Raw genomic sequence first — 27,500 nt, 5'->3', positions numbered from 1 at the left:
CCACATGAGTGGGACAGGAGGCGCCAGGACCCCATCGCCCAGCTCTCCCCGGCATGCTCCACGCAGCAGAGAGGAGATATCAAGACTGTTCAATGAATCATTGTGCACATGAACCCAAGTAGCTTGAAACCAGCAAAACACTCAACGTTTTGGTTTGGAGATGTCTAACTCGAACCTTTGCATTTTTATAGCACGTGGGCAGGGATGTAAGGCAAGCAGCCAGTGCCCCGAGTCTGCAGCCGCCTCCGCTGCTGAGGCGCCACCGAAGACCTGTTGGTGTTCCTACAACGCCGTACCTACAGGTTTAACGACCAGGTAGAGGAACCTGCTCCAGGCTTACACTCGCCATTCAGAATCTCATTCTAGGAGCAAGTATTTTTGTTTTGTTTCAAATACGTCAATTTTGGGAGCAGGGAATAACTGTGTAAAGTACGCAAAAACCCCTTTTTAATAACTTTGTCAATACTGTTATACACAAAAGAACTACTATAAACATACATACAAGAGACCTGCTGATCAGAGCAATTGGAAAAACATCAACCGCTACCTCATTCGCTTCAAACTCAGGTTATCTTTTCATCTTTTATCGGTATTTAATGCCATACCACTTCTGCAAAGGACACAGAATAGTCCTTCCAGAGACACCACGCACCAGTTCTGCTGCAATTTCTAAGTGACTGGGCCAGAAAATTAAATTTGTATTTTTCCACTCAAGATAGAAATAAATGAGAGACTTGCCTCTATTTCACTTTGTCAGAGAGCTGGTACTCGCCAAGAACTTTGCCTGGGTGTCTTCTAAACCCTCCTTATCAGCTGCAGACCGAGCCTGGGATCCAAACTCTGCTCTCACACGGCGATACCAGCCCCTGCCGAAGGGCCACGTGTGACGAGAGACCGCAACTGGCCATCGCCTGACTTAAAACTGAGAAATTACTGCAGGCACACACTGAAGCGGAACTCCTGGTCCCACCTCAACCTTCTTTTTTTCCCATTTCTTGGAGTTCTCGCTATTGCCTGCTGAAAGTGCCCCGGCTGATGCCAGGCCTGTGAAGGTTGCTCCCCTCCTTCTCCGGAGGAAAACCAAAAATTAAATCTGATTTACTTCAGTCTGCATTGTTGGAACTCAACGAAAACGCAGCCCCCCAGGTGCTGCGACGACCCAGCTCTTCCCCTGGCTCGTCCTGTTAACGAGACGCACAAACCTGCCCACAGTTCCTAAATAAATCAGAGAAGATATAGTTTCCTAATTACACTGGGATTTCGGAAGGGTAGGCAGGACCGTCTGGTTACAGTTAGACTTGAACGGGCAGGGAGGTTCTGCAGAAAACTTCAGAAGATTTATGGATATGCTGGAAGTGTCATCCCGGTATTAATGAACTCAAAAAACAAGGTGAAGAGAAAGGATTCAACCACTCACCCGTGTTGATAAAGCAGAGTTTCCAATTTATACCGATAAACTGGGTTTACTAACACCAAAATCTCACACTCATCACGACCTTTGTTCGAGGCCTTGGCTCAGGGTCATCAGGTTTAAAACTAAACCTGGGAGTTGCCGACGACCTACAAATTGGGCAGCTTTGGAGAAATAAAGTGACAAACCCAAACAAGGAGCTCGAATCCCTTCGGCCCTCCGTTCCTACACACACAGCCTAGAACCACCACGAAGTAGAGTGCGAAACTGCGGGCTCTGAATGCATGCACGTGCCCTACAAGACGGCTGTCGTCTCAGGGCTCCAACGCGCTTCTGTGAAGTAAACGGGGTTAAATCCAGGAATTGTGAGCTCACCTTGTGTAAAACTGATTCTACAAACTGGAATTTGTTGTATTGTCTCACAAGCACAGACACGTTTCCCGAGTTAGGCTTCTATGCCACGTACGAGGATGGGCTGGGAGAGCTGGGTTTGTTCAGCCTTGAGAAAAGGAGGCTCAGAGGGGATCTCATCACCATGTACCAGTAGCTACAAAGAAGGTGGAGACTCCCTTTTTAGAGGAGTCCCATGGAGAGGACAAGGGGGATGGACACAAACTGCTCTTGGGGAGATTCCGACTGGACACCAGAGGGACATTTTTCACAGTGAGGACAGTCACCGTTGGAATAATCTCCCCAGGGAAGGGGTTGACTCGGCCATGTTGGGCACCTTCAGGAGTCGGCTGGACAGGGCGCTGGGCCGTCTTGTCTAGGCTGGGCTCTTCCCAGAAAGGTTGGACTGGATGATCCCTGAGGTCCCTTCCCACCTGGGATTCTGGGATTCTGTAGTGCAACACAGCCCAGGCGGACCCACTCGCCTGCCCTAGCGAGGATATTCACAAACCAATTCTATATCTGCCCATGAACCAGGGCAACAGCGAGCCAGGTTATTTTGGAGAAATAATCTTTATCTCTCTTCAAAACTGTCACCCAACAGCACCTTCACGACGGTTGGTCGCTGGGTTACGTCAGCACAGGTATTCTGGTTGTTCTCCCCCGGGCAGGCTGGCGGCAGAGGACCTGGGCATCACACGGGGAGGGGGGCTGGGATGCACCATCACCTCTCCTAGAGTTTTCGCTGCTTCAGGCGTAATCGCTTTTCCTCTGTAATTCCACTTAGAATTACATCGATGAGGTGTTTTTACAGTTTTGTTTTCCAACGCGGCCCCGAACACCCTCTCCCAAATGACTCTGGATCAAGAAATCGGCACCCTCAGTTGTTTTGTGAAGATCGTGTTACCAAAGACAACCTGCCCTAAAAAATTAATATGCGAAATGTGCAGTGCAGATGTGCTCTATGTGAACAAAGTAAGTTTCTTTGTAAATGTGGAAGTTAAAAATAATATTCATTAAATTGCTTAACTGTAATAAAATGTAACTATTTGCTTAGTACATACAAATTAAGTCAGTATCAAAGTACCGATTTTCCTTTTAGTTTGTATTCATTATTGAATTATAAATATCTAATGCGTGAGGCTAAACACTCACATAGCACACTGCAAACACTAATTCACAAACGGCGCGCCAGCTTTTCAAGGCACATATGAAAGCAGCAGCAATTAATTCCTAGAATCTTCTGGCTTCGACCTCAAAGTTAGAGTGTTTTTTTTCCTTTCTTTCCTTAAGAAGCATGCATTTAAGCAGTCGGCAAAACAACGGTGAAGGCATAAAGTGCCGCTTCATGAAGTCACTTGGGCTCCTGTCTGATACCGGCGCCATCGTACGCCGCGCGCTGCTAAATGAACTGCAACCGGAATTCCCGAGATTCAAGTTATTTGAACAGACATCCTGGAAGCAAAGAGAGGAGGAGTCCTACCAGTGACCCCTGATGGGTTTTCAGAGACTAGAGTTTGCTAAATTAAAAGGCAGCCCTGAAGTAGCCCCCTTGTTCGGAGGAAGCTCATGCAGGTTGGGCAGGTTGGCCGGTGCGGCTGGGGAAACGAGCTAAAGCCACCCCTGCCCCGCACCTCTTCAAGAATGATTCCCTTTTCCAAAGGACCCAAAGAATATTACAGGGATTTAATAAGCTAGTACGGTAAATAAATACACGTTTACCTGATCTAACAGCCCCATTATTTTACATAAATCTGCAGCACCAGGAAAATACTACTCAAGCTTCACAACGTGCCGCAAAAAGAGAGGCTGTTCCCCATCCCAAGCCCTTCTGCCAAACCCGATGAAATCAGCACAGGCACAAGCGTGTTTATACAGCGTTAAGGGTTCACACTAAGCTGAAAGCAAGGAGGAAATTTGACTTTCAGATCGACAAACGAGGAGCGTACACACGTTCTTGCGTCTGCAACAAAGAACGCGTTTGTGTACTTCCCCGCCGAGAAGTTGTGCGCGAATCCTTAACAAACCCTGCTCGGAGAGACAGCGCGATCCTCCTCCCTTCGAGGATGGTCCGAGTTAAGGTCAGAGCAGCCTCACCGGGAATTTCAGATCTCGACTTCTGTTGGCTTTACTTTTTCTCTTCGCATTAAATATGAATGATGTTCACCGAAACGTTTGGACCGTTAATTATAAGGAAATACACATAATTTTATTGCTTGCCTCAAAACATAGAGCTTCGGTCATTGTTCACCCGTGTAACGACAACCACGAGCTTCAAGCAAAGTGCTAAAATATAAAAGGCCACGTTCATTCATGTGTTGGTCCAAGCTGCAGCGCTATAAAGTACATCAAAAAGTGTTAATGGTTTCAATATTTATCTGCTGCAGGGAAGCACTCTAAAAAGAAGACAGAAAAAAAATTTCTGCTAATGGCTGTGTCTCTCCATTAAAATGAAAAGCTTAATGCATCTTATAATCAGAGGACAATTTGCAAATCATTAAGAGAAATGTAAAATTCCATTAAAATACAAATCAAGAGTCCCTCACTGGACTAATAATCTTTTTGATATTATTTTGCATTTCACTATTTCTGTTCCCAATATCCAGGCACCACAAATGATCAGTTCTTGAACATGCTATTTACCACAGCCTACTTCTTTAACGAGAGACTGAGAGAAGTATAATCTGCTATTCAGAGCAGGTACTAATGAAGAATTCCATATATTCTGAAATTTAATTAAAACCCCAAAGATTTCAAATTAGATGCAATTTGAAATGCCTGGGGCAGAAATACATGCACTTGCGTGGCAAGGGTATCACGCTGAAAGTTGATACCGTAATTGGTCTTGATGTATTTTTGTGTTGCCAGGCTGAAGCACAGAACTCATAACCATATAAAAATTCTCTGTAGATTACCTGCTCATTGAAAATGCCATCACTCAGGTAGTTCTCTACTAAATTACCATGCTACTAAAATGCACAAAGTGATTCGAAGAGAAGAGTGGCACAGCTGGTCGACGCTGCCAATGAGTTATGCATGCGTCGACGCTGCCTTTTTTCTTAGTAAAATATGCTCAGTTGAATATTAAAATATAATTGGCATTCAACCTAAGTAGCTTAAACCATTTTGTTATCTTCTTTTAAACCGATTTGGCTCCTCCACAGTTATTTTCAAGGATGCGATTCACAAACTAATGACACCATCACATTCAGCTAGATTTGTACTATTTTACATTTGTCATAAATAGGAACAATTTCTGCAGCCTTCTAGGGATGTCCTTTAATACGGGCTCCTCTTGAACATCAAAGGCCCAATTCACGGGGAAAAAAAGAAGGAAAGAAAGAAAGAAAAGGAAAAAAAGAGCATGCCATTTATGTTGGTCCTTGCATATTTTATTCTGAGAAGAGAGCGGGATGTAAATTTCCAGTGACAAGTATGTTTTTGCAGTTAAGCAAGCCCTTGTTTTTCCCAGAAGGTACCGGTCAGCGCTCGCGTTCACACCCTCCGAAAGCAAAATGTCTCGGAAATGGGTGAGAAAGGGGCGTCCTTAGGTCAAGCGGCAGCAAAGTATCTGTATCAGCGAACGGCTTCCCCTCAGATGAATTGATCTACGTGCCCCGAACGCACAGGCTGCGGTAAATGCCGCTGTATTTTTGTTTTCTAAAAAAAAATAATTAACAATGGTATTTAGCAACAAGGCGCTCGCCATAGCAACAGTCACATTAGGCACGTTGCCTTCGACGTACCGAACGGGTTAAATGCGTATGAGTATTGATGACATTCGCCATCGATGAGGGGAATTAAGTAAACTTTGCTGGAAGTTCATTAATAAAATAGGTGTGGGGGGCTGTATTTATAAAATCCTTTCCTTTTATCTTGATTATATAGGCTTTTATTAAGCAGGGGTGCAAAGGCTACATGGGGCTGCATGTGCGGCGAGCAAGCAAACTAATCAAAGGAAAAATGAATTAAATTAAAACTTATTCCTCACGGGTCTGCAATGCCAGCAGGTTGCTGAGGTCTGGGGCTTCGGGAGAAGACGACGACCGCATGACTCCGGATACACAAAGTCTTTTTCCCACATTGGTGTTTGTTTTTCTCCACTTTCGGTTCTTACCTCTTTATCTAAAGCTCATATACAAGCAGCAATGTCAGAAGTTACCAGGTTAGCGAAAATGTGTCTTATATCAGGGTCAACTTAGTCCTTTTATTTAATGGAGGGAGAAGGGATCCGGTTTTGTACGTACTGACTTTACAAAGAAGCATCCCATGCGCGAGGCCTCTGCAGCTGCAGAACCTGTCCTGACCTTGGTCCAGCTGCAGTTGTATGCGAAGACGCGCATGCGAACCCCGAACACCGTCAGGGCTTTCTGCTGGGTGACACCCTGGGAGCTTCTTGGCAAAGGGAGCGGACCGTCCGCCAGCAGCCAGGACTGCCTTACCTCGCGCAAAGCAAGTAAGTGGAGCAGCAGAGGACGAGCAGATACCGCGCTCCCACCTTCTTCCACCCCTATTTTGTAATTCATACAAAACGCACCCCTAATTTGCAATTTGCTATTCTGTAATTCACGCAAAACAGCACGAGAGACCAAACACAAACCTTTCCCTTCCAAAAAGAAGCCTGGTTTTGGAATAATTTCAATATCCACACACGTCTGCAGCCAAGACTTGCTCCAGCATCCCCAGATTCTCTGAGACCAAGTAAATTGTTGCCGTCATACGGCGACACCGTACAGGTGAATGTTGGCTGTGGATCCTCAATCCACGCTTAGCTAAGAAATAAACTATTTAGATAACTCCCCTTTATTCTGCCTGTGGCCTACCTGTCATCAGTGCCAAGAACACTGCCAAGAAAGGATAATCCTACTGAAAATACAATGCATTTTTTATCTTTGAATAAGGTTCCCTTCCACTACCTTCCCCGCGGCAGGACAGACGCACGGCTGTCCCCAGGCTCAGGCTCTTGCGAAGGTCACGCCGCAGGCCGTGCTGACTCCGCCGGGCTCCACGAGAAGGTACGGCTCCTCCGCCGGCTCCGGACTCAGCGCGCCCGAAGGGTCCTGCCTGGATCCCGGCGGAGCGCCAGGGCCAGCGGCAAAAGGGCACCTGCACCCAGCGGGGCCCCGGGCGCCAGAAATCGCTTCTATTCGGCAACTTGTTCTACGAACAGCGAGCGCAAAGGAAGAGCGCGCCTTAACACCCACTGCAGCTCACAGGAGCTTCCACCGGGAACGACGGAGTTTTGCTCTGACTTCAAACAAACTGGGTCAGGAATTTTGTACATATTTCCCCTTGATTTTTTTTTTTGTTTGGTTTGGGGTTTTTTTTGTTGTTGTTTTTGCTTTTGTTCCTTTTGATACCGATAGTTGATACAAAGCAACGGGCCAACTGAGCGGGAAGAATTTAAGACCTAAAAGTAACCGGGCTCTTTTTTGGGTTCGTTTTCATTTTCGAAGGTTGGAGAGGATCGATTTCTGTTTGAAGAAAGTTGTAGGGAAGTATTGGATTGTAAAAAATCCATTAAATGTCTAGCAAAACAGTGACTTTCTGCTTATCAAAACTATTCTCACATGAAGTAGTAATAAAAGAAGGCACCAGTCTCTGGAATTTGAATTTTGTATTGGCAGGCAGAAATATGAAAGCTTGTCATCTCTCTGCGCTTGAATATGCCACGTCCAGATATGTGAAGTACTAGTGTTTTTGAGCAGATTATTTCATATTACTTTAAAAAAACGTTTTCTAAAAGCCTAAACAGAAATGTATTTGCATGTCTGATGAAGCTGCGGGAACGAAAAGGGGAAAGCCGGAAACATCATCTTTAGTGAGTTGAATCTTTGCAACCAAATTAAGAGAATTTCACAAATTGCAACATAAATAAATAGTAAGAATGGCATTTTGCATTTGTCTAGGAAAGGGCAAGCCTTGCCTCCTGCTCAGCGGGTTACCCAGCGGCACAACTCCGGTCTGCAAAATAGAGAGATGACCTGGAAATGCTGGTGGATTTATACCATCCCTGTTAAACTTCAATGAATTTTCCGTTTTTGCAGGAAATAAAGTAAACGTGGAGAGATGATACTGGGACAGGCTGGCTCCCGGAGGTCCTTCTGTAGGCTGCGTTTGCCGCTTCTCCTACTGAGGAGGGCTACGCTCTGGGTACGGCGGCCGATGAAGTGGCGTCGCCTGGGCTGGGGCTCGGCCACCGTGCCATTCTCACTGCGCTGGGGTGAGGTGGGCTGTCAGCTGCACCGCGCCTGCCACTCCAAACCGATCCACGATATATCTTTATATATTTGTGTAAATAAATTAATGTATTATATGAAAAAAATGAGATATACTATATTAAAATTGAATATATTAAAATAGTTTAAAGCCTGTTCTATTAAAATGTAAAATTATTTTAAAATAGATTATGTTAAAATATAAATGAACATATAAATATATTTTTATAAATATAAACAAATACATATAATCTATATTTTTATATATATCTACACTCATATCTAAAACAAAGGAAGAAAATCACAAGACCTGGTCCTTGATGTAACATCTGATATTTATAATCTCAACCTGATGACCTCAAGAAAAAAGATTACCGCGGGACTGACTAAACCCGTTGCCCCTGAACGCGTCCGTACCCACAATAGGAAAATAAGTACTTAGACGATTTCCAGACAAACCCAAACCCGCTCGTCCTGCTTTAGCGCCCTGTTTGGCTGCAGACCGCCCTAGCAAGCTCTGGCCACCTAGCGTGTCTTCAGATATTGGGCATGGATTTATGTACGTTAGATCACGTCAGAGAAGCCATTTCAGAGTAAGTAGAATTTCTTTTAAAAGGGCAAATAAAGTTACAAGTCAGACACAGGGCTGGAGAAAAATAAAACCACGTAGGCCCCAGACACGGGCTTCTCTCTATAGATGCCTCTCGCATATCCATAGGGCATCTATCTAAGAATTACAAGGTAATAAAGATAGTGAAATTGTGAAGACTTCAGTCGCTTTAGTATGTATGCAAACTGTTCTCGGAGCGAGCAGAGAACTCTTTAAGTTTAAGACGTACCTCACGTGCTTACGGTCACTGTTCCTACTACTGAAATCATCTACAGCTCAATGAAATCGTTCACAGGTCAGGTTCGGCCCCTCCATTTCTCACCTGCCCTCGCCCTTAACTCCCATTTTCCTCCCGCTCTCCTCAAGGCGCCAAATCACCCCAACCTAACGCTGCGTATTTATTCGTTATCTCGAACGAAGCCGCGCGGAGACCCCAGGACCAGCCAGGGCGTCCGACACCCCTGAGCGTCCTCCGCCTTCTCCCACTCTTTTGATCAGGTTTTTTCATGCCTTCTCCGCTTTGAGCCTCGGACCTTCCCTCTCTGCTTCTGGGGCTCCTGGAAAGTATTTTACTCATTCTTATCTTTTAAAGAATGACGTTTTTAGGAGCCGTTTCTTTCCCGCTGCGTGTGAGCACAGAGTTGCTATCCTATTCTCCATAAACAGGCGCCTGAAGCTTCAAACTTTCCAGCTTTACTAGGCGGTATCTCAACAAAGTCAACGAATTTTACGATTTATTTTTAAAATCTGTAATTTAAAGCACGGGAAAATAGATCTGTATTCATCTTAATACTGTAAGTGTTGTTCTTATTTAAATAAGCTTTAGATATTGAAAAAGTCTTTGGCTAAATCGTACGTGAGAAAAATTTACTCTTAGGACAAACTGCACACTGCAATTAGGGATGGAGCACAGCCGTTAAAAACACTTCTTTTAAACGTAAACTGAATTCGCCGTCGCAGAAGTACACAGATTAAGAGCCCCACAATCTTCAGAAATACTGTGATTTGAGCATTCCAACCACAAAAAGGGAAAAAAATACTTTGGCCTTCGCTGAGTTCCCGCCAGAATGCACAAAAATCTACTTCTCTTTCTTAATTTGCTGCAGATTTTTTTTTTTTTTTAATTATTTAGAATGGGCAAAACCAGTAAAGCAAAGAGGTGATACTGTGTGCCACCGGCCGGAAGGCGACGGAGTAATCAAGATGCAGTTAACGGAAGGATTTTCTCCATAGGGCTTTCTAAGGGGAGAGATCCCTCCCCGGCAGGAAGGACGGGCGAGCGCGCAGCACGGGAACGCAGGTCGAGTCCGACTCCCCGGCGGCGACACCAGAAGCGACCCGTTCCCGCAGCCCCTAACCAGTATTTCTCAGTGCGCTCTGCCGCCCTTCAGCGGGGACTGCGCCAGGTCCGCCAGCCTGCGCTGCTTTGGTTCGAGTTTCTGAACGAGAAGGCTCCCAGGAAATCACAGGGTAATTATTGATTACAGGCCTGGGTACGGAGCAAAGTCATCTTGAAGGGAGAATGGAAGTACGACCCGTTTCTTTGAAGACTCTCTGCTCCCATTATGTATGAGGTGTTTCATCAATATCCCTTCTTGGATGAATAACATGCATTATGCAGGGGAAATCTCAGCTACTAATCTGGCTTGCAAAGCTCACCTCTCCGGTCCCCATCCTCAGGTTGTTCCTCCTCCACCTTTTTGCACAGCTTTTCTCCACCTTTGGCCTGCAAGGGGACACGCACAAGGCCACTCGCAGACCTGCAGAGCCCTCCTCCCTCGCACCGACACGGTAATTCACGGCTTATTTGGAGAAACAGGGTGACTGAGCTGGACTGAGCTGACAGGCGCAGCTTTGCTTCGGGTCTACGCCTCCGGTACGGGGACGCGACCGAGGAACTCCAGACTCAAGAAGATAAAAGCGTGGTTTTGCAAAGCTAAAGGACTCCATCCGGTGAGGATGGCAGCACGGCATGGCATGGCATGCAAAGAGCAGAGCCCCAGGGCTGCTGCTCGTCACAGGGCAAAGGAAAACTCTTGTGTGTCTCCAATTTCCTCTGTCCTTGCTGCTCTAATGAGCCATCTGGTCTGCAAACACACACCCGCTCCTCGCTGCAGCGCCCAGCGCTGCAACGCTTTCTGCAACCTCGACCACTACGGTTATGAAGCACAAATAAAGTGAAGTCAGGAAATTCATGGCTGGCCCAATTTAACGTCGCCTTTCCCATTTCACAGACCCACAAATCAAGCACCTTAGGCTTCAAAACAATAACAGGGTCAATTTTTCTTCGTCATTTATAAAGGGGGTTAATGACCACGACACATTCAGAGCAGCTACTCTCTTCCCATTAGAGACGTTCAGTGATCTTTCTGAGGTGCAACACCTTGCAGTCATGCTGCAGAGAAGTGGGAAAAACCGACTCGTTCTTTGCTCAGTGAAATTCCACGTTGAGCACTGGCCATGACAAAACATGTTGAAAATCCCAGTTTTTCAATTACATTTAAAAAAAAAAAAAAAAAGATGAATTGGCTGCATAGGCTAAACTGGACCGGCAGTAAGCTGACAGCTCCTGGAGGCGCTGGGAAACCAGCTTCAGACTTCTGCCTCAAGCTGTGCTTCAGATTCAAACTTTGCCAACAAGGAGTTATGAGGAGGAATGGTTAGTTCAGCGTTTCGAGTGCTTTTAAACATGTTTCCCCCTTTTCATAGTAATTTGGAAAATTAAAGGCACTTTAGAAAAATTGAAGACATGAGATGGCTTTTCTGCAACCTGCAAGACACCTTTGCTTCCTGAATTTGCAAGTCTCTCTGCTTTTGCTGTCTCAGAGTTGATTGTCTCTGCTTCTCCCCACAAGGAGCTATGTCTTAACAGCTGGCACAAGAGTAGCTGCAGAAAATTGACCATGAACGGAGAAGTGCTTCACCCCGAAAGCTCTTCACACTTTTGTGCTGAATGAGGAAGCTCTTTAATGCGTTTGACGTAAGTAAAACCCTTCCTGTCCTCAGATGATGCAAGCATAGAAAAAAAATAAAACAAAATTTGATATAAGCACTGATGAAGAAAGAAAATTGCCAATAATCGGTCCTTACCGCAAAAGCACTTGATGCTGGAACTCGAGTCACACAATATCGAAGAACCTCGCTATAAGTGGTCCTATTTACAGGGAAGGGGAGAAAAGAAGGGCCAAAGGTTTTGTTGATTTGTTGGAGGAGCTGCTGATGAAGAGAGACGCGTAAGGAGATCAGCGTGATGAGAAAAAGCCTTCCCGGCTTTGGATCCTCATGCTCTCGCCTCTGTTTATTCTGCATTTTTAAGTGCCTGGAGAAATGAGTAGGCACTTTCAAATGTAAATGTGAAAAAGTAAATAAATACCAAAGTCCTTATTTAGCATTACTGAATTTCTGACTTACAGACAGATTGAAATGTACAATGTAATCCATTATAACGCCGTTTAACCTTACCTTTCTACTAAATAACTTTAAAAAATAGTTTCTTCAAATTTTTGACATGGATTTCCACATTCCTTCCGACATCAATTTTTTCTATGTTATGGAAGTGTTACTAGGAGCAGGGAGGACAAGCACTGACACGCTACCACACCACTGTGGTTTGTGCCCGCTGATTCTGCGTTAGCGTCTCCATTACGCGCGCGCCCCCCCATAAACCACGCGCGCCTCCTGTCAGCCCAAGACCAAATAACTGAACTAAATTAATAAAACCTGGACCTTCACCTGTCGTAAGGAGCAAACCGCACTGCACCCCGCACCGAACCCGCGACACCGAAGGTCGGGCCCCCTTAGGACCGCTGCTGCCCGGCGCGCGCCCGCGAGGCCACCGGCCGCATCCTTCCCAAAGCCACGGGTGCTGCAGAGAGCCCCGGCAGCGACTCGCGGCCACCGGCCACGTCCCGCCTCACCCCCCCTCGGCCGGGCTTTGCACCTGGACGATGCCGAAGACCCGTCCTGTCACCCCCCAAAAAATTGGAGGGTGACGACTGCTTTCCCTTGAGGGGCTTCCTATTAACAAATACGCTTATTTTCCCTCTCTTAAACGATCTTTAGTCCCGTCCAGCGTTGCCTGCACAGGAAGGCTGCTGCCCAGGGAGCGACCAAAGTCCCCCACCAACCCTGACCATGAGTCAAGGCGAGACTCTTCAGGGCTAAACCCCAAAACAACACCTAAAACAGCATCAGCAGCACTTAGAGAAAAAAAAAACTTCATTAGCCAAGCCAAAAAGAATTCAGTAGCCAATTTAGGAAAATTAATAAAAGTAAAAGCATTACTTTAAACGTTTTATAACCTCTGGTGGGTAATCTGGGAAGCAGAACTCCCCCGGTGTTATTCAGAAATAGAAGGAACAGCAGCAGTAACTGTTTCCCATCCAGCTTTGCCCATTCATGTTCACCCCAAGCCTAACGTTGTCACAACACAGGTCTTAATTTCATCCCAGCTGATACAAAAGAGTCCTCAAAGACAGCCTAATCACCTAGAAGGCTGTACTTCTGCGGCATTTTGGCTATTTCGACGTCACGGGGTCATTAAAGCTTATTCTCCCACACACTAATGGGATGGATTCACTAAAACTTCTCAATGAAATTTATTAGTAGTTGATAAAAATGACGTTTTTTTTAAAAATTAGAGGGGAGGCAGTGCAATACATGACTTAGTTTAAAAAACACTCCGCACCCACCCTGTAATTTGACTATGAAAGGTGTCGCACCGAGAATTTTCATACCATGGAAGAATAAGTACAGAAGTTCATCGTTAAAAGGAAGGTGCTGTGCAAAGCTCAGGAATATTTAAGACTCCCACCTTCAGAAGCAACAGCCTGATTATCTGCAGAAGGCTCCGAGCAACAACGGCATTTTCGTTTTGTTGTTCTACTTGCAGCTGCCATTAGCTAATTAAGAATAAGGAAGTGTAACAGCAAGAAGAAACCTACTATTTATAGGAATTTGAATAAAACCAGCAATTAGCAGTAGAGACAGCCGGGTTCTTGTAGATGCCACTGGCAAAGGCGTGCCTGCCAGAGCGGCCCGTCCTTCCCGCAGGTAAAACCGGCCACTGTTTTACACAGGCACTGACGTACAGCCCTTGTGCCTTGAAATAAAAATGTACGTGCCCATATAAAAAGGTGTCGATCATCTTTCAACCAACAATATAATAACTTTGAAGAGTAAAACCATTGCTACGTGACACAACCTACCAGCGCCTGCTTCTATGGCCCGTGTCTGTTGACACGGACACGTCTAAGCCTCGGCCCCCCCTGTTGCTGGCAAAAACCTAGTTTAAGGGAACGATGACCTTACTGAAAAGCTTTCCGCCCTCCAGATGCGTTCAACCTCAAGCCTTTCAGCCAGCAGCTCTCGGGAGCTGAACCGCATCGTTTTTCTTGCCGTTGACCAAGAATCGGGGAGGCGGGAGCCAGCGGCACCCTGGGTGATGGGGGCAGGGAGGGGACGGGTGCCCCGCGGCACCCTGGCACAGACCTCGTTGGAGCAGCGGGTGGTGGAAGGCCGGCACGGGAAGGGTCGCCATCCTCGCCGGCTCGCAGAAGTAGGCGTGCAGCCAGGCCGTGCACTGCTTCAGCGGCTCCGTCATCTCCTCCGCGCCGTCGCACACCTCGCAAGCGGCCGCGGCCCTGCTGCGAGAGACAAGCGTAAAACTGTAACGATAAAAGTTACGACAATTAATATTTATACTCCCCACATTAGCAGCAAAGTATGTCATCTCAAAAGCACTCCATCTGGAGTCAGACTCCATCCCTCTGCTCTGATAAAGGCGAAAAGATTCCTAACGGCAGTAACGAAACTGCATCCTCGTCACCTCCAGAGATGCAAGGACGACACGAGCTCGCTTACGCCTGTAAAAACATTCATAAAAGATTGGTGAGAGGAAAATGCAGAGCGTAAGTGCGAGGTGCCGGGGGGCAAGGAAACCACCCAAGTCCATGGTAGACGACACATCCTTGTGCCTCCAGGGTGGACGGAGGTGAGGCTCCTCCTCGACGATCCCCCGGGGGAGCAGGCCTGTCTCCCCAGGGCCCTTCCCCTGGGAACGAAGGAAAAGAAGCAGCTTTCTGCCGAACCTGCGCCTTCCTCTGCCCCGTTTCCTTCCAGCGACAGTGGCAGGTTTCTGCTTTCCTCCACTTATTGAATTGGAAGGAAGCAATTGAGAATTCATTTGATTTTCAATGGCAGCTCGTGCTTGCAGGGTACCGAAGAGCAAAGCAAGCAAACAGAAAGCACCTGCAAAAAAAAAAAATAAATTTCTTCCCTCGCTACTCGTTTCTTCTTTTCCTGAGAGCAGTGAAAATGTGGACATTGGGTTTGCAAATCACCAGCCACGTTTCCCAACCCGTACGCTGTCGGTTGGGCACGAAGGGGTGGTGGTGCTCTCCTGGTGCTTTATGAGATCGCGGTGCGGTGGGTGTCTCCCCAAACTGCGGAGACCGGTTTCAGGGTACCGATAAACCAACAGAGCCCATCAGCAAAGCACCCGAGAGAAACGACGGGCAGATCGATAAGGAGACATCATCGCGGCCAAAGGAGCGAGCCCTGCCAGCAATCTTCTCGTATCCAGAATCTTAAGCACCACTGATGAGCCATCCTAAGGTTTTCTGATTATTGCAGCTGGAAACACAGCCAGACCCCCGAACAAGAAGCTCCTCAATAGTGCACTGCTAAAACTCAACAGCATAGTCTTCTGGTGCAGGGCTGGATGTGTCACAGAGCAGGAGAAAGGAGGGAAAATAGAAATACCAAAATACAGGAGAACCTGAGACAACGGGAAAAAAGAGAAAACCAGAGCAATTCTGCCAGCCAGGTATGGGGAAAAGCAAACCGTCCCCAACTCCCCAGTACACTCGAGCGCGCTGCAAGTCAGCCAAAATATTTTGTTAGCTCCCTCCTGGCAGAAAGCCGGAGAACACGAAGCGTGTGACGTACCCGTAACGGCACAAAGGACGCCGGCTCTGCTTTTGCCACAGGGCACCCCTCCAAAAACCCCAAATGCCTTCACGCGCTTGACCCGCAACAGCCCGTGGGGGCGAACGCGGCCGGGCGCCGGTTTCAGGGACACCAGCCCCGGCTCTGCCTCGGGACAGGACCAACGCCCGCCCGGTGCGTGATCAGACGGCCCTGCCGCCTCCCCCAGCCCCAGTTCGTTTTCTGATTAATTGCTAACCACCGAAGGCCGAATAATTACTGACCAGAAAGTGGCGGAGAAGAAGAGGGACACAGAGGCGGACAATTAAAAGGCTCCGGCCGCACAAGAATACGAGTTGATGGCTTGGAGCAGAGGCAAAACGAACCTGAAGAATCAGCTTTGGATCCACTTTGCTAGGAATTAAGTGCAATTTTATGTCTCTCCATTTCTTTACCAAATTTGTACTTTTGATTTTTTTTTGTGTGTGTCTGTGTGCGTGAAGTTGTACCGACTTCGTAAAACTGATGCCTACTTTATGTCGGTTTGGTATTTAATAATCTCTTTGCTAAAAAAAAGCTACGAGAACCAGTGCATAAGATTTTTGGCAGGAATACCTACGACAGGGACCTCAAACCAAGCTCTCGACACCACGGATAATCCGTTATTCTGCACATGTACGGCACTCGGCAGAATATGGCTCAGTTTTACTGTGGATTGTTAGAGCTACGACAATATAATAACTACAGAATATAATAATGCCTTTCAAATCTCAAAGAGAAGTTGGTAGACTTTTCTGCTCCATTTATCCAGAAGAGCATAGAAAGCACTCAGAACTACAGTAACCTTATGTTTTTCACATCATCTTGTTTCACATTCTCAGGAGTCTGGAAATGATTTGGACTGCGATATCATCATAAAAACGAAAGAGTTTGTCTCCTCGCTGCTCTGCAGGTGAGCAACCCCCAGCAGCCGGGCTCCCGGCCCTGCCTCCGACCGGCCCTGCCTCCGACCGCCCCAGCCCGACAGGCACCGTCATTCCCTCCCGCTCCACAAAGGCACCAAATACCGTCGTTCTCCCCCAAACCAGGTGGGAAGCAGCACGCCAGCATCGGCGAGGCGCAGCGCTACCGAGGCTGGTGCACGGGCTGCTCAGGGCTTTGCCTGAAGCCTCCAGGTAACCATCAGGCCATTAGCTCCTTATTTATAGAAGGAACTTTAATAAAGGTCCATCAATCCCTTCAAGAAGACATGAATTACGGCAGCTGCTTTGCCCGTCTGTGCAGCTGGGAGGGCTGCAGGAACCTGCAAGGCTTAGCCATCCCAACTTAGCCCAGCCCATCCCAATGCTCCCCCTGCCATCACATACACATTCCTCACTTCCACCAGGTCTTCCCTGGCAGGACAGTGTGGATGTAAGTCTTAACTTTTCCATTTTTTAAATTGCTGCTTTTAAGCACAGTGCCTTGTCACCGCTGAACATCTCCAGATGTTTTTGGCGAGACCATTCTCCCACCGCTTCAACACCGGACACTTCCACGACGCCCGCCGCCTCCACGGCCACCTCCACCTTGGTCAAGAAAGCAAAAGCTTTGCAAGACGAAAATGCCTCGCTTTCTAAGAACGCATTGGCTTCCTTTCCCGTAAGATACAAAGTCGACTTGCCAACATATATGCTGAGAGCTTCAAATTGGCAGAAAGTTAGAAAAAATAATCTTCATATTCATTTTGCTTGGCTAAAAATGCTAACAACTATTCCTGGAAATTTGAAAGCATTAATAAAGAAAAAAAATGAAGGTAACTTATGCATGGGTGTCTTCTCCTCGCCTTCCTCCCCTCCCTTCCCACCTCCCCTTTCTCCTTCCAAAGTTGCATAGCAGCACTCCCGCTACAAACTACCTCATCATTAAAAATTCAGCTTAAAAATTCACCAGCTGCCTTTTAAAGGATTTTCTCAGGCTTCAAAGCCACGCCTTGGTCCAACTAAACCACACGTACCTTTTAAAAAGCAAGGCAAAAGCAGCCTCAAAACATTCATAAAAAGAAAAGGAGGGCAGGTAAGTTACATCATGGGATATTTCCCCCCTCGTGTGAAATTCCTCTGCTCAGTGTTAGGCTTCTTGGCAGGTTTCTGCACTCCCTAGTCCATGCATTGATCTTTGAGCATCTCTGTTGCCAAGATGGACAGGAAAAAAGTTAGTTGTATACCATTAGAGAGAAATATGCATCTAAGAGTCATATTAAGTACTTCTGCCTGATCTTTAGCAATGACCAAGAAAAAGGGGACCCTCTTTTTTTTATGCCCTGCCCTCGGGGATCCCCAGGGAAGGCGCTGGCTCCAGGCTCTAGAGCCGCCCGCGGCGCAGAGCCAGCCAGGAGCACGCAAGGCGACGGCCAAGTGGCCGTGTGTTCCGTGCTTTTCCTATGGAAAGCTTAGGTCTTAAACCTGTGATACAACAAGATGTAATTTTTACTTTTATACAGGAAAATAAAATAAGCATATTCATCTAAAAATACAAGAAATAAACAGAAGGTGCAAGAAATCCAACTGCTTCATTTTTGCCCTGGAGAATTTAATTATCTTTCCTTAAAAAGTACCCACACCTTTTTTTTTTTTTTTTTTTGCCATGTGGCTAGAATAATGAGAAGCATTTATTTAAAATGCAGTAGTCATATTTAAATCACTTACACTTTCATCGGAGACTGTCGTCGCACTTGTGTTCATTAATGAACCGTGTCGGGTGCTGCCTGGCATCTCAAAAAATTCAAAGTGGAGGTTTTTGTATTTCCACTTGGTCAACAAGTAGTTATTACTGTAGGGGTTTTAGGTGGGTTTTTTTTTCATTTAACTGAAACTTGCTTGTTTGCATTAATGTGCCAGCCTCTAACGTGTGTGCACAAGTTAGATGTCTGTCTTAACTTTGCGGTGATGTCAAATGGATATTCAGCTGCAGGTGACTGACTCAGCTACACGGCTTTGCAATGCGATGCTTAATTAAAACTGCATACTCCTCAAACAGAAAAAACATGCTTGTTTTAAGCTATAAAAAGCAGACATCTAAAAATATATATATATATATTTTTTTAAAGTTGGATGTCTCTCAGAAAGAGACCTTTTTTCAGGCCAGGGAACAACTGCTGCTGCAGATCTCCAGCCTGTGCATTCAGCTCTTGGCAGTGGTGAAGTCCAAGAGAGCCTTAAGGTCAGTCCCAGCATGGGAATCCACCACAGCCCAGGTGCAGACCTACTGCTCCAGCTTACAACAGCTATTCCACACCATCCTTAACTGCAATCCTACATACGCATTTCCATTACAGCTCTTTTTTACGACGGAACAAACTAAGGAAGCCACGGGGCTCTTGCTTCCCCGCGGCCGAGAGGCGTCTTCCCGAGGCTCCATCCCAGCCGCGCCTCTTCTGTGACTTCTTACGTCTGCACGGGATGAAATGAAAAGATGGTTTTAGCAGAGGGGGGAGAAAAGCAGAAACACCACCTATTTCAGTTTAACGGGCTCCTTCCAAACCACTTGCCAAGAACTGGAAGTTTCTAACGTGCTTCCAAAGTAAACATGCAAGCAGGAGGTTGGCCGCGGTCTCCTCCTCTAAAGAGCTTAACCATTGTGAAAACCAGAGAAATGCTGTGAGAAGCCTCAGGAGTAGCCATGTTCCAAATTGGTACGATTTTAATTATTTATTTTATTTCCGAGCCACTTTCTGCCTCAGTCAGTCCTTAATAAACCTTGTCAGTAACACCGCAAGGCGGGCCTTGAGTTGCGTGATTTAAAATAAAGGGAATGTATCACGACGGCTCTGCTGGCGACTTCCTCAGGGCAAAGCTAAGAGCTGGCAGCTTCATTAGGGTAAACGTTATGAGATTGTCCTGTCGGCTCCCATAACAGATTTATATATTTGTTTGTATAGATGAAATTTAGTCGATTGGTTGAACTTAACATCCAACGCTCGCTTCCACACGCCTCGCCGTTCTATCCCGGTAACGACCCCTCCCTCTGTGGGTGCCTTAGAAGAGGTGCACAGACTGCCACAGGTGCTGAGCGAATGAAAAGTCCCATTTATTTCAATTGGGTTAAGACACAGAAAAAAGCTCCCCAACCAGCACAAGAAACCCCAGTCGCAACTCCTCCTAGACCGCAGCCAGCTAAGGGCCGCTCGCACGTGTGGGTAGGCTCGGCTAGTTACGCTGCTACAACGGTTCCACTCCGGTAACAGCAGGGATAAAGACCTAAACTAAAAACTAACTAGAAAAAACAAACAGATAGGGAATGTATCGTTTTACATAGAACTTCCCAAACTCTTCTCATGGAAATTAGAGTCTCTGCCAGGCTGTTACCAGCTGAACTGCGTGTTGACGCCACGGTACGCATGGCTCTGAAGATCGCTGGGTTTGCAATGTCCTATTACCTTCAGGTATGTAAAAATGAACATATTTGGACACTTAACCACATCCCATTCTATGTTTTTTAAGGGCATCCATAATTTTTTTCACTGTTCCCTGAACAAAAACCATAAGCACTTTTGTTCGCTAACAACCAATTGTATATTAAAATATAAATAAATTGGTCTTAATTAAGAGGCTTTTGGATCCTGTTATGACCAGAATGCTGCAAAAGCAATCATCGGCCGTACTCTTCACGATGCAGATGGCACAAAATCTCACCAAACCCTTCTCTTAGCCTGCCTTCATCAAAATCAACATTAAAATTCCACGTCATCGAGCCTAACGTGGACAGACGAAGAAAGAGGAGGAAAGCCAAGCAGGAAACCCAACGCCTGCAGATGTGTGATGGGCTGGGATGTGGGCAGGGAAGCAAGAGCAGAAGGCAATGGCCCATCTCCGAAAGAGCCCCGACTTTGCCTTCCCCGCGCTGCTCCCGAGGCTCCCCAGCACCTACGGCTTCACGATTTACAACCAGGAAAAAGAGACAGAACTACCTGGCAGTCACAGACGCCAACTTTTAATTAAACCTGTAATAGAAACCATTGCAGCTTGTCCCTGGAAATCCGCAAGCACGTTTATAGGGTGGCACAACGCTCAGCGTCTCTGGTTTGAAGAGCACCTCCAGGCTGGGGCAAGTAGGAAGAATTACTGTTAGTGGGACACGTCCGTGCTTTTTCTCCTCTGTAATTTGATGCTGCTTCTTTTTTCTTACAAGTCTGTGCCTTAAACAGGTCCAAAAATTATCAGAATTACCCTATGTCCAGTAAGGATGAAAAAGGCTCTGATAGGAGTGCACTAATGGAGGAAAGGGGGACGGAAGTAAAACAGCAAGAAAAAACCCCTGCAAGTGTCTTGTATAAAAAGGTCCTTTTTTCTTCCCCTCAGAATTCCCCTAAAAGGATACAAAACAAACAAACACGAAGGGGTTGGCGGGGGAAGCTCTGAGAAACCCTCCCAGACAGGGATCCCATCAGAGGGACCCGGGCTCCTGGACCCGAGGTTGCACCGCACATCACGGAGACCCAACCTCGGTGACCGTCCCAGCGGGTAATTGAAGCCCAACCCAAGCAAGTGTTTGGTGACTGTCTTTAAAGAGTTCCATGTGGCTGTCATGCTAATCCTCTTGTTAAGGGAGAAAGACCAGAGGCCCGTTGCTGCAGCAGACTTCAACTATAACGAATGGGCTCTGACGTGACCCGGCAGCCCTGCTCGGCGGCCGGAGCGCGTGATGCGATCTGACAGCAGTTTAGACATGGCTCTCTTGGAGACGGCAGACCTACTTAACGTCAAACAAGAGGGGGAATGTGGGTGGACTTCTCAGTGGCTTTTACCCCCACGTCAGGGTTAAAAAAGGAAAATAAATTAAAAAAAAAAAAAAGCGGGGTTTTGACGTCAGGCTTATGGAAAAGGGTCCTACAGAAGGAATCTGCCCATGGGTGGAAAGGAAAACGCTTTTTGGGGATACTATACTGTCCAATTCCAGTAGAATTCTGTCATCACCTTTGCAGCGAGTTTAGGATGGAGTCGTAATCCTTCTGTGAGTCACCTGAGCAACGAAGCCGTCCTCAGAGCATCAGACAGGAGCAGAGAGTCTCTAAGTGATTTGAGACCAGCGAGAAGAAAGGGTCTTTGGGTCATTTTCCCCACGAGACGCCACGCTGCGGCCCGAGGAGCGGACGAGCCCGTGCACGTGAGCACGTGCCCTTCCTGCTGGTGCCCGGTACCCGGGATGCTGCCTCCCGGTCAGGCTCCTGCATCGACCAAAGCTACCATCGGCTCGCGACGTCTCCTGGCAGCGAGCATCCATGATTAAACTATTCCCTAGGCACTGGTAGCTGGGGCACATCAGGGGATCAAGCATCCCCGCGGCTTAGGGTCATTAGTATCGTTGATTGTGAAGAGCTCCTAAATCAGAGTGAATTTTTACATTTGCAGGAGAATTCAGGGCTGATTCGCTAAGATCTGAACGGGAACTCCACGAAACAGGTATGAGGCGCAAAAATGATTTAAAAGGTTATGTACCGGTTTGTGGGTTTTTTTAATGGCATGGTCTTATTTTATCAGCCAACGACTGAAGACAACTCTCCACGCACGCAACGCTCGTGTGTGTGAAGTCAACAGAAGTCGGACCTGCATAAGTTGCTCTCTCTGAAAAACAAAGGCTGACTGTCTCTTATACCTATAGAGGGCTGTGCTTGTCTTACCAAATCAGTTTTTTCTCAGAGAACTAGCTGGCGTGTTACTTTTCAAATGGAAGAATCAGTAATGATTAGAACACAAAAATTAACATTAAAACAAGACTCAGTCATGCAGCATTATTCTTTACATAATAAATGTAGAGCTAGCTGACATTTTTACTGAAGCCTTCATTGTGAAATTAAATAAAAATGTATTTTATCAACACCTAAATGTCATTTAAATAGTCTGTCTTTGATAGATGAAGGCTAAAGCCACCCCAAAACTGCAGATGAATTATCTGGTCTCTAATGATTCCAAAACGATTACAGGATGCAGAGCAATCTCGTTAAATTTTATTCAAAAGCTTACTACACTCGTGTTTTCTCTTATTTTTCTATCAATGAAACCCATGAGGTTTAAGAACAATTCATTATGTATGAGACCCAACTTACAGTGCTTGACTGTTGATTAATAGGAAAGTTTGCTGTATGTACATTTGCAACATTAGATGCATACAATATGCTAACTTATTCTTTCACCGAAGCTAATTATTTACAAAAATGACTACTTGAGACTACAATTTATTAAATGCATGCATCCAGTCTCAATTTGGCCCCAAAAGACAGTCTGGAATGAAGATCTTTTACTTGATGTGACAACTTCTAGAAACAGTGTTATTAATATTGTAAATGTGGCAAATAAAGAGTTCAAATAGCCGTATGTCTGTGTTGCATTTTTTCCCCCCCAGCTGAATCAATGAACAAAGCAGCGTTTTAGGTTTAGAATTCATGGAGAAGCACATCCTTACATAGTTTAATTTAGCTTCTTACAAATGAAGTGTCTGTGTGACAGCAGAAAGAGATTAAAAAACAGGATGAGAGCTGCAATAAACAGAAATAACACCCCGATTCGTGTCGAACGACCCCACTGCCGTTCCGTTTAAGACCTATTAAGAAGAAACCCACGCGTTTATGGAAGAGGGCAAGAACTCAGAACGGAGTCAGACTTACTCGTCGTCACACAGCCTTCACGATACTTTCTCTGCTCTGTTTTTATCCGTTATTGAGGATGTAAACCCTTATGCACCTGACTGGTCAGAAATTCTGCGTGACAACGGTACCTCCCTTTTACCCTGACAAAGAAGCATCTGCACAAAAATCTGGGTGTCAAATGCCAAATAAACAGATGCACCCCTCGAGTAAAATGCATAGGTTTCCAAATGGCCTCCTTTTTTTTCCGACTCTTGCGATTAATGATAAATTCGGGCGCCAAACCGCGGTTGCCTAAGCGAGCAGTACAGGCAGCCCGTCGCTGCTGCCAGCTGCGCTGCCTGCAGAGCCGCTGCCTGCTTACCCGGTGCTACGAGTGCATACCAGCAAACGCTTTAAAGAAGGGAGTGAGACTCCTGTCTTCACATGCCAAGATAAGGAAAATCAATGTCAATGCCCAAAAGACTCAAGTGATAGCACTGAAGGTCATTAAATGCTACTCACTGCCCTGTGCCATTAAAGTTTTGATTGGAATCCTATATAGAGAGACACAGATTTCAAACAAGATCTTGCCCTGGGATATGGTACTGGGCGACCACGGAGGAAACACAGCAGCGAGCCAGCGGCGGACTTCCCTCGGAACACGAGAAACACGGTCAAGGAAAACAATGCTCTGTGTGTGTGGTCGCGGCTTATTTTTCCTGAACGCATTTGTTGTGTTTTCAGAGAAGTGTGTCTCATTACGGACAATGATCTCTGTTAAAACAACGGTAAGGCGCAAGTACAACCGCTAAGGAATTACGGTTCTTCATCCACCTCAATCTTCCGCTGTGTGTCCCAATGCCCCAAGCCCTGCTTCGCTGCCAACCCTCCTCCCTCTCCTTACGTTGCCCAGTTCCAACATTCTGCCCTTTTTCTACCCTGGCCACCACTCATCCTCCTTAACCCACCTTGTTTGGATCCTCTCAGTCCTACCCGTTGTCTGACCTTGCTGCTCTACAGCGCATTTCACAGTCCACCTCTGTGCTGGTCACCAGTTCAAGCACTGCTTTCTTCCCATCACCCAACCACGCATTTTCCAGACTAATTCTTGCTCTCTCCAGATTTCATCCGGCACGTTTCCTCCTCATTTTGTGCTACCAGAAGTCATTCAGGCAGGTCAAGGAAACTCTGGTTAGCTCTGGTGCTGGTCAGCATCGTGAGGTTGTATCGCCTTTGTGCTCTGCCCCAGAGACCTCCCTCCCCAGCGAGACCCATTCGTCCTCAAGGAAGGGAACTTTTCAAAGGCCAACAGCTGGGCCACATTTGGAGAACAAAGATATTCCTATCACCAGAGTGGCCTCTTCATACATATTTCTGTTTCAAATCGGTGGGTTTGGCAGCAGAATGACTAGAAGATTTTTCTAAAAAAAGAAAAAAACCCTCATTTCTATGTATCTTCTTGTTGGGAGGACCAGCCTGTTCTAGATTGAGAATGGGGGAGAACAAACGCCCAAGAGACCCTCAACCAGCAACAATTAAGCAGATGCTTCACAAGAAATGCTTTAAAGCAAAAATTCAGCCAAGTTACAAGGAGCAGCAGCACACTCTCACCCAAGATGTCAGGCAACATTAAGCACAGGTGATATCATCAGTTCTATCTATAATTAGGTTAAAAGAAAGTCAGTTAATTTTAGCACTTACAAGAAACTGTTACAAAACATTTTTTTTCTTATATAAAAGAATTCTCCCATCAGACCTCTGAGGTCGGTTTTATCGCAGGCAATTAACTGTGTTAGGGCTGGCTGCAGGGGACCCTTAAACCGCACGGCAGACTCCCTTCGCTCCTCTCTCAGCTCCTCTGTTTTAGGGTACTCGCCACAGCTCTCCCCACCATTTCCCAGCTCCGCGCAAGTGCCATGTAGCGCCACCTCGTACACAAACCCTTCCACCTCTACTCAGAAGCTTGCCTCATAGTAATAACCCAGTGGCTACCCGGTATCTGAAGTAAAATTTACATTTTTTCTACATTTCTAAGATAGATATAATCCCAATTATGCATGGATTAAAAAAAAAAAAAATCCCAACAACCTAAGGCAGTGAAAATACACATTACAACCCTTATACTGCAAGACCCGGGTCTCTGATCTCCACTGGTGCACGGGGAAATTGAAGGAGGAAAACTTAAAGCTGAATTATTGGAACTGGGCTCTGACTTCGGATGTCCACCTTGACGTGCGTTACTGCATGAATTCCAGATGAAGGTGAGCACCAAGAATTATAATCAGCAGCACCTGCAGATACTCGATCCTATTAAAATGAATTAAGATCCAGACAAATCAGGAACCTCTAAAGAATTCAACTCATCAGGCCATTTTGCAACCCAACTCCCCAGTCCGGGTGTAAGGCAGTCTCTGCCCGCTGAGCGCCTCCCGTTAGGACCAACCCCAGGCCCGCCCGCCGCCCGACGGGCAGGCTCTCCCGCCAGGGCAGGGGTCGGCGGATGACCTGACGTGCACACCCCTGCCACAACCGCAGGGGCCTGCCCCTCTGCTGCTTGAAAGACTCACGAAGGTATTCGCATCGCGCGAAGGAGGCCCTTCTGATGCCCCTCACGCCAAAGCAGCTGTATGGGAGAACGGATGGCAGCGAAGGCACCAGACGAAGCCCCTGAGGCCCGTTTGACCCTCCCCGTGTTACCGTGAAGCTTCTAACATCAGTGCAAAGAAATGGTACTCATTTATTTTTGTTTTAAACCAGGTACGAACACTCGGAAACCACAGAAACGCTGGCATCAGCTGAAACCGTCCTACTAACTTGTCAAGATCTGGGTTCCTAGCAGGCGTCCATCATCCAGAGTTTCACGTCAACCATAGGCTGAGAACAGGACGCTCAGAAAAAACTGCCAATACATGCCAATTAAAACAGCAGAGTTAATAAATGTACGCGCTCTGTCCCTTCCCCCAAAGCTTTTCTTCGGGGTTTTGAGATCGTCTCCCACATGCATTGGCAGGATCTTTCCTAAAATGGCATTACCCGATGAAGAATTGGCTTTACTTATCAGTTAGGCTTCAAAACCCGAAACAGAACCCTACAACAGCATGAAGAACAAAAATTACGGATTATTTTCCTTCCTTCCAACCAACACTTGTCAGCGCTTCCCCTTTGCGGTTCGCAACACGCGACAGCGCCACGGACCGCCTCGCTGGAGGTTTTGTGCGATCACACCCCGACGCCCGCGCGGGACGGTCGCTTTCCCACGGGCGCAGCGGAGGGAGGCGGAGGCGCGCGCGGGGCGGCTCCGCAGGGGCACCGCGGGAAGCCCTCTGAAGGCAGCGGGAGCCTTCGGGAGCGGAGCGGGGGTCCCCGTGCCCGCCGGCCCCCCGCGCCTCCCCAGCGGCCCGCCGGCAGACGCTCCCTGCGCCTGCCAAACCGGGGAGGAAAAGGGAGGGAAGCTGTTCCTCTCCCGGGTAACCGAGCAGAACCCAATCGCAGGACTGGAAAACTGGTAGGGCACATCAATAAAACCAATAAAAATTGTTTCAAAAAGCTGCTCTTATAATTAACTGAAATAAGAGTCTATAAACTGCTGCCTCAAAAGAAGCTTGTTAAAGACTGCATATAGGAACTGTAATTTAAACAAACTCTCCCCTTCACGGACCACCTTGGCCTCAGCGTGTCCCTCGCTTCCCCCACCCTCCTGCGAACCCCAGCCCGGGGAGCCTCGCTGCTGGGACCCCGGAGCTTCGGGACTGGTCGGCGCAGAGGGGCCGCCCCGGGCCGCAGACCTGGCGCGACCCGAACCCCGCCGCGGAGGACAAGGCGGGATCCAGCGGGAGCTGTGAGTTACAGCCCTGGCACCGGCACGTTCCTCTTCTGAAACTCCACTGACGCCTGCGGCAGGAGAGACGGAGACGCTCGCAGAGCGTCCTCCTGGCGAGGATGAGGCAGACAAAACTACTTTACACAACTCTGTTTCGAATTGCGCGGAAACATTTCTCAAGCGTGCTTTCTGTCCTCCCTTTTGAAGCGGTGAGCGGCGCCTGGGGACGGCTGTCCTCCGAGCGTTAGGTGCATCTGCATTACAACCCCATTAGCTTGCGCGCTACACTCATTAATAAATAAGCTTCTCACTTAAGTGCCTTTCTTGTAAATTGGTTTGTTCTGTTCCATATAAATAATATAAATTTCTCTTATCAAGTGTGGAGGATTTTTTTCCTTTACCTATGTACAGACACTACGGTAATTTAACCTAAGAAGCAGTTCACGTAACACGCTTCCTCAACATCCCTTGTCATCGGTCTCTATTTACTACGGCAGCTGCAATATGTTAAATAGTTAGCA

General features: G+C 46.9%; 1 protein-coding gene across 1 annotated transcript in view; it reads right to left on the bottom strand.

The window, feature by feature from the left end:
- LOC104045025 (uncharacterized) overlaps nucleotides 1-27,500 on the bottom strand; it is a 170,477-nt gene that overhangs the window by 20,757 nt on the left and 122,220 nt on the right. The window contains exon 5 of the mRNA XM_064464403.1: nucleotides 14,120-14,274. Coding sequence (XP_064320473.1) covers nucleotides 14,120-14,274 — 155 coding nt within the window. The remainder of the gene's footprint in view (nucleotides 1-14,119; nucleotides 14,275-27,500) is intronic.

This window comes from Phalacrocorax carbo, chromosome 12 (assembly GCF_963921805.1).
Source record: "Phalacrocorax carbo chromosome 12, bPhaCar2.1, whole genome shotgun sequence".
In the NCBI taxonomy this organism is placed as follows: domain Eukaryota; kingdom Metazoa; phylum Chordata; class Aves; order Suliformes; family Phalacrocoracidae; genus Phalacrocorax; species Phalacrocorax carbo.
This window is presented reverse-complemented; position numbering and strand designations above follow the sequence as displayed.